General features: G+C 43.4%; 1 protein-coding gene across 6 annotated transcripts in view; it reads left to right on the top strand.

Moving 5' to 3' along the window:
* The window catches only part of LOC125303369 (anoctamin-1-like), a 37,017-nt gene continuing 28,797 nt past the window's right edge, over window positions 1–8,220 (top strand). For 5 of the 6 annotated variants that reach the window (XM_048257115.1, XM_048257112.1, XM_048257114.1 and 2 more), the window contains exons 1-3: window positions 1–164; window positions 3,317–3,488; window positions 7,679–8,038. In XM_048257115.1, coding sequence (XP_048113072.1) covers window positions 3,381–3,488; window positions 7,679–8,038 — 468 coding nt within the window. In that variant the 5' untranslated portion in view covers window positions 1–164; window positions 3,317–3,380. Of the gene's footprint in view, window positions 165–3,316; window positions 3,489–5,822; window positions 6,013–7,678; window positions 8,039–8,220 lie in introns of those variants that run through there. The other variant, XM_048257113.1, reaches the window with a different exon arrangement.

Genomic DNA, 8,220 nt, shown 5'->3' with positions numbered 1-8,220 from the left:
CTCTGCCTCATCATACGTCTCCTTCAGGAAGGAGGGTTATTTTGTCAGCGTCCAGATAAGAACGCGCATAGTCCTCAGAAGACGTACAGTTTAGTCAGTCATCATGGATTAAAAATCACCTGTAGCGCTTCCCCAGCTGTTTGGACATCATTCCTGAACCGGAGGTAAGTTACAAAAAGTCACGTTAGCTAACGAAATGGTTGAAAAACGCAAAGAGCACATTTATATAAATTCGTTGAAAGCAAGAAGTGGACAGTGTAACTCCACTGGATCAAGAGTAGGTCTAGGCTGACGTCGAAACCAACGTTTTCATCTAGATTAATTAGCCCATGCAAAATGTACTTGTCTTGCCTAGTCTAATTTGCAGAGGATTTGATATAGCAGTTATTTTGTTGCTGTAGTCTAGGCTACATTATATTGTTGTTTTTCAGGGTCCCTTAAATGTTCCTTTTATGTTGTTTAAATGTGTGTCAAAGTAGCCTATTTTATGGTGAAAACGTCGCATTAATCACATATTACTGTTCTTTCATTGTATTAAACGCGAAAGTGCATATTATAAGTGACATTCACCTTAGTTGACACCTGTTGTCTGGTCAAACTGGCGGTGGACATAGCTTTTATCTGTGAATTGTAGACGACCCCCGAGGTGACTGTCTTGGGCTAGGCTATATTGCTCGAGTTATTGATAGATCTGTAGGATCCCCATAAATAAAAAAAAAATACGTTCAGGGAAAGCTGATCGTTGGAACGACATGGCAGTGGCTCGTCTGGCATCCTTCATAACTCGTTGTCAGAACTAATAATTTACTATTGAGTGGAAAGTGTTGCCTTCACATTGTTTTGGGACAATCCACTTGTGTCTCTGAAAGGGACTTGATTTAAGGATAGAACCTTGGGGAAACCCAGGGTGTGCACAGGTGCTCTAATCCGGCAGTATGACTAACATGTTGTGACACTCGAAGCAGAGTTTTCACTGCTGCCAATTTCTCACCTGTCTTTGTCACTCGCCTGCTGAGTGACTTGCTTGGAAGGTCACGTAGTGTGCTATGTGTGCTCTCCCAGAAATCAGCTCAGATTTTTGTGTAAATAGAAGATGATATTAACTATATATATAAAAAAAAAACATACAGGCTACTGTAGTAGCCTTACTGCACACACAGTGGGAACATTTCACAAAATGCATGTTTTAAATTCAATTACAGCATATATGGTAGGAAAGTGGTGGTGCAGAAATATACAACACAACACAACATATATACTGTAGGGCACACCATTTACACATGAGAGTTTTCATAGGATTATTGACAATATATTACTTACAAAGACTCAGGTGCTCATAATAACAATGGATGTAAATTTGTGGCACAGTGTTGTAATATGCAAATACAAGATGCAAATGTTGCCAGATGCAAATTCATACAAATATGAAAAAGTAACTTTGTCATCACATCAAATATAAATATTTATATACCCATGACATCAGTTAGGTTTATAGGTATCAGACGTGCATTGGTTTGCAGATGTTTTGAGTCCCTTTTTCACGAAAGGGGAATTTAGTCTGAAAAGCATCAATGACATACAGTACGTGTCAATTGACATCATGACATACTTTCCCCTTGTTGTGAACAGTTTCATTGCTGTAGTGACGCTGGAGTGTTGTTGGTTTCACACAAAATGTGCGTGATTGTCACCATTCATGCGCTGCACTTTGCAGCACCCATCACCTTGACATGCTTCTCCACGTCTTCATATTGATTTAAGCTGTGTGTTCAAATTCCAAAGAGTCGCTTCTAATATTAGCCCCAAGGAGGTTTTTTTCCCTTCCCCCCATAAACGTTTTTTTTTACCATGGATTCCCACGGAGACTCCTTCTAATCCTCGGGTCGTGCTTATTTAAACTGCCAAACAACTGGATGGAAGCCCAATGTTTTAAACCTAGAAGGGAATTAAAGCCGCACAGAAGTGGGTCCCCAGTCAGAGACAGAGGACTGATGGAGTCCAGCTGGGCAGCCGACTGGAGGCGGTGAGGATGCACGCACATACCCCCCTGCACCCCGCACCTCGGAGCAGAGGAAGAGCTGCATCCGGGTGAGGTTCACCAGAGTCAAAAGAGCATTTCACATACTGCAGTAGGCCGAAAAATAAACAGAGCTCAGCTGCAGACTCTCAGATGTCCCCTGCACTAGACCCCTGCCCGCGCTGAGGAGGGGCGCAGAATTTACACTTTATTTTGAAAGCTTCTCACTAACAACTTTTTAAGTAGTGCATGTAATTACAATTTTGATTTAGATATATATTTATAGATTGTAAAATAAATCATGAAATGGGATCAGAGGAAAAGCTGTCTTAACTTTGTGTTACATGCAACATAGATGTCTTTATCCCTATTCATGAATTTTATATCAGATGCTGTCATAGCTTCTAAAGCTTACAGATATAACATATAGTAATGTAGGCCTACCTTACTGTACACTATGAGGGGCAGCCATGGCCTACTGGTTAGCGCTTCGGACTTAACCCCGAACCGTAGGAACAGCTGAAGTGCCCTTGAGCAAGGCACCTAACCCCTCACTGCTCCCCAAACGCCGCTGTAGCAGGCAGCTCCCTGCGTCGGGATTGCAGAGACCAAATTTCCCTCACGTGATCAAAAGAGTATATATACTTGTACTTATACTATACAATGTATACTTATATTACACTTAATGTAAGATTCTAGTGTGTAAATGCAAATTTTTCCCCCATAAAATATTCCAACATATTTCTATGACCATTAAATTATCTGGTTTCAAAGAGAGGTGGATGTCACTGTAAGAGATCATTTGTGTGATGGCTCGCTTGTCCACATCTGTCACTGTCACTACTGCGTTTGTATAAGTGCCGTAACTTGATTCAGAATCAGATTGACGTGGCCCTCAAGGCATGCTTTTGAGGCTCCTCACCCAGTACCGTAAATTTCAACACTGATTGCTGAGGACTGAGAGGGGCGCCACTCACGGCAAACAATTTCGATTTAAAAGTTCAAGTTTGTTGCCGGACTTTATTTTTGCAAGAAAACTATGCATGTCTGACTGAGCTGCAGTCATGCCATGAATGGCCGTTTGTGGACACCCCCACCTTGTCCACAAACGGCCATTCATGGCATGCACACACCAATGCTGCCCTTTCCAAAAGTGACGTACAGGCCTAAAGTTACCGCTGTGTCCGGCTATATCTGTATATGTCAATGACTCCTTCTCAGACCTGTAAAATATTTTTTGACGTCCAGTAATGTGCAATGTTCTGTTGCTCTTTTTCATCTCCTCCTCACGTCCCTCAGGTACGACCCTGACCCACGCGATTGTCTAGGAGGTCCTGTTCCTCAGCTGGACTCGCCGTCTGCCATGAAAAAGAATGAGAGGTACAGCCCTGTCCCCAGCAGCGACAAAGAGGTGGATATCATCGATATCAAAGGCATCGAAGATATCGGATATGTCCAGCCAGATGCCATTGTAAGTAATCTTTTTTAGTCTGGAACACATATGCAGTAGTGGCATGTGGAGTGTGTGTTAAGGGCTTACACTTATTAAAAAACTTGACAGTTAGAAAGTTTGTAGCGATTGTCCTGGGTGTACACTTCCAACCTGCCAGGCATGCAACCTCTGGATTTATGCATAGTGTGTGTCGTTGCTATGCGTGTTGTGCTCTGTTTTGTTCCCTGTTTAATTTAAATGGACATATCCACTGCACTTGAGCGACAGTTGCAAAGGATGTTACAATGTCATTTTTATAGCTCACTTTGTGGTGTTACTGCCACTGTAGAACTGTTTCTATATTTCATCAGTTTCCTTGAGGGAAATCTACACATTAAAATAGACGGTTTAAATATTTTCTTTTCACACCTGTTGTCCAGATCAGTCAGGGGATCCCTTATTGCGTCTGTTATTCCTGCAGATATTGAATCAGATCTGACCAACCCAATTTATTTGATCTTTAGATGTTTCCATTCAACTACTGTAGTCCCTGCAAATGTAAAGCAATTACCAGGGCAGGGCCTGAACCTTTGCTGGCACCAATAATGATCAATAATGGTCATACCTGTGTCCCAGGAGCGGCTCCATCAGGTGAAATGGCCCAACACTGAGAGCACTGCGCAGTCTTTGGCAGTGCCACTGTGTCCTTAGCCTCAGAGACAGTGTGCCAGGGTGAGGCGGTGTGTCAGAGTGGTCAGTAGAAGCTAGCCCATTCTGTGGACAAACATGTAGAGAGTGGCTGAGGTTGCACTCTGGGTAGCACACCGTGGAGGGGTGGAGGTGGGGTGTTTGAGCCGTGGGGTGACGTTCGCCACATCCTTATGTTCCCACTGAGAAGTGAACTGTGCTCCATCTTCCTGCTCTCCAGCAGCCTGACACATGTTTCCCACTGGGACCGCTCAGTGGTTTACAAGGCCACTTTTGTTTTGTTTGTAAGACGTGTATTTTTTAAAAAACGCTCCAGCTAAAAATAAACAGCCTGCAGACACTTTTTTCCAGTGTTATGTAATGCACCAAGATTGCATTCTACTCTAAAATAAATATGCATGCTTGCGGACTAAAATATCCTATCTTTGTATCACATCTTCAAAGTCCATAAGGGACAATAATTATTGTGCCACCTCAAAACAGTAACACAATTTCAGTGCAATAATAGGAGTTGTTTCTATTTTAAAATAAATTTGAAATGAATGCATCTCATTCCAGGCCAAAAATCATAGCAAGGCTTGTGCATCTAAATAGAATAGGTATACAAATCATAGGGCTATATTTTATACAATAAGTGTATTGGTCTGTGGTCAAGAAAGAATATATGATGTAATTTGTCAGAGTTTGACATATATTAATATCATGCCTCTTGGTGGTACATTGAAAGGTAATCTAGCAGTGAGTGTTAGGGAACACTTTCTCTGTTGTTTAGCTCAAGTTACATTCTATGTAAGAATCTAGACTATGTAGCTACTGGTGTCATGCCCTGTTTGTCAGCAGTTGTTGCCAGTTTCTCTCTCTTTCTTTCTTTCTTTCTTTCTTTCTTTCTTTCTTTCTTTCTTTCTCTCTCTCTCTCTCTCTCGCTCTCTCTCCCTCACACACACACACACACACACATACACAGACACACAGCCAAAGACAGGATTACTGTAAACTATGCACATTCAAGTTAGCCATTTATTTAGTGTGAATTTTTACGTACATATTAAAAATTGTATTTACTGACAAAGTATATACTGTATAGCTAGCATTCATACCTACATGATAAGTATGGTTACAGTACATCAACAGTAACTATGACAAACAGGACCTCCGTGTGCAGGAACTTGTATAGCCAGAGAGGTATTGGGAGGTGTCCTGCAACTCCCATGCCCCGTTTGGCCCCAGAGCACCCCAGTGCTGGGTCAGTCCAATTCCTCTCCATCCCCCCGATGTGATATCACTTCCATCAGTGTATCACTTCTTCTCAGCCCTGCTCAGACATGCTTTCACGGAGCACACTTTCGGTGAGGTGGGAGCTGTTCCTCTTTCTTAAGCCACCGTAGCTGTTGTAGTCATGCAATGCATCTCAACTTTAACCTGAAAATTATTTTGGCCCTTCAATGCTCACTATTTATTTTTGTTATTCGCCTTCTAAAACATGGAAGACACACGGGCAGAAGAAGACCCCCGTAAAGATAGGGCACCTTGAAGCAATGCACGGCTTTATAGTTTCATCTAATATTAGCTGTTGGCTTCTCTGACTCTTCTCAAGTAACAAGCAGGTCTAGCGGCTTAGACGTTGGGTTTGCTTCACTGAGAGAGAGAGAGAGAGAGAGAGAGAGAGAGAGAGAGAGAGAGAGAAAGTAGCGAGGTCGAAGCAAGAGGCTTGTGCTCAGGGGGCAGCAGTCAGACGTAGCTCTCCGGTAGTAATGGGAAGATGGCAGGAACAGCGGCCAACAGCCCTGGGAACCTGAGTGTAAACCCAAAGCCTAGACATTACCTGAGGGATGTAATTCTTCATGGCAAATTTGACGTGAGTGTACTGTCAGGTCACTTGTGTTAATGTGTGTGCAGCACAAAGATTAAGCTGAGTTTTCAGAAGATCAAACTCTCCACTTACCTCTGTGTCTGACTTGGCAAAGCATGAGCCTCAAGCATCAGTCAGTTTAACTTCGGTTGGATGTTCTTTTTACTTGCAGTCTAATGTTAATCTGAAATGACTGGGATATGAATTATAGTTGTATTACTTTAAGACAACCATATTATTTAGTTATATATAAACATTTCATAAACTTAGAGCCGATTTGTTTTTGCCATGCAAAACTCTAAGACTTTTAAAATGCTGCTTTTTACTGTTCTAACAGCAGTTCAGTATTTGCCTCCCAATCTGGTGTATATTTGAAAGACTCAAGTCACAGTTTTGATTGAACGCACTCCTGACAGGGAAAACACTGACTTGAAGAGAGAGTGCACTTCATTCGCTCATTGGTCATCCCAGGCGCCACCTCAAGTCATCTTGTGATTAGGCTTGTTATTATTTCTCCAGATGAAATCAGAGCCTCCACTGAAATGTAGCCATGCCACGCTCTCTCTCCTGTCAGCCATGCTGCCTCTGCTGCTTGAGGAGTCTGTCTTTAATGTTAGCAGTCAAGTAAATCAAACAAGGAAAGTACATGTCAAATTAGGCCAAAATAATGTTAATGTGCATATGTGTATCCCTCCAATTACATATCGCTATTAAAATAGCTAATCAGTCAGCCCAGAGCTATCAAAATACTTGAGCTCATCTGTGCGGATATCTGACAATATTTTTAATACTGATAACACAACACAATCTAAAGTATGCTGTCTGAATGACCTGGGCTGAAACTTGCACTTGGCCATGCAGGGCCAGGGCTGGCTTATCCAGAGCATAGTTCTTCCCTCGGACTTCTTCCGAAGTCAAACCTTATCAGCTATGTTCTTTTTGCACTGTATAAATATAAAAAATTCCCATGCCAGGGCCAGTTGTAACACATAGACATTCTCTGAATTGCTTTCCTATCTAGTGAAGCTGGGTGTCTCTTCTGTGACACTGCTATGCTTCCTAGAGAAAGTTAGGTATTTTAAGCCCGGATATGGTCGTTGTCTGTAAATGTATTATTTGTTGAAAGTGCTCTCTCATCCATGTGTCTGCCATCAAAGCGTTTGAGAATTAAGCCTTTAAGATTTGGGCTGTTGAAGATGAGCGGCTTGAGCAAAGTATCATTCAGAATGAATGAATCAGATCAGGGAATCAGCTAAAGAAAAGATGCCCATTTTCATTAAGGGCCAGTGAATTTGGTTAATGTTTAGACTGACTTCTGAATTGATCTTGAAACATTTACTGATGTCATGAAAATGGCAATGGCTCACAGGGTCAGTGCTTCTGTTCTTCCTAAATTGACAATACACTGTTTTATGTTCTGTGAAGATGACACGTTGTGTAAAAGGGCCACCACAACCAATGAGCATAACTGAAAGGATACATACACCTAGGAACATGCTCACTCACACACCCATTCACACAAACATACACAGCAAATGCACACACACACATACACACACACCTGCAGCTATCACTTTACACACACACACACACACACACACACACACACACACACGTGCACACACACTGACCTCAAGCCTCTCTAATGTCCATCCATCCGCTGGCGCCGCAGCTGCTGAACTCCCTGACCCCCGAGGAGAACACGAGATGCCGCCACGGCCTCTACTTCCAGGACGGCCAGCGGCGCGTGGACTACATCCTCACGTACCACATCAAGAAGCCCAGCAGCTCGCGCTCCCGCCGCTCCTCACGCCTCACCGACAACGCCTTCACCCGCAGCCTGCGCCGCGGCCGGACGCAGCCTCCACCACCCCCCCCGCCACCGTCGCCGCCGGCGGCCAAGGGAGACCCTGAGGCGGGGGGAGCAGCCAACCACAGCCTGGACTACCACGAGGACGACAAGCGCCTGCACCGCGAGGAGTTCGAGTGCAACCTGAGGGAGATGGGACTGGAGCTGGAAAACGATGAAGATGTGAGTTCTCCCTCCTTCCCTCGTCTCTCACTTGTTTTTTTCTTCATCTCCCTCTCTCTTTCTCTACCTCTTTCTCTCTTTCTTTCTGTCCACCAACAATATCTCTTTCCATCTGTATGTCCCTCCATTTTTGACCTCCAAGTGACGGGGGTCATCTGTCCTTAGGGTAGGCAGTGCATTCC

This window comes from Alosa alosa, chromosome 11 (assembly GCF_017589495.1).
Source record: "Alosa alosa isolate M-15738 ecotype Scorff River chromosome 11, AALO_Geno_1.1, whole genome shotgun sequence".
NCBI lineage: Eukaryota > Metazoa > Chordata > Actinopteri > Clupeiformes > Clupeidae > Alosa > Alosa alosa.
This window is presented reverse-complemented; position numbering and strand designations above follow the sequence as displayed.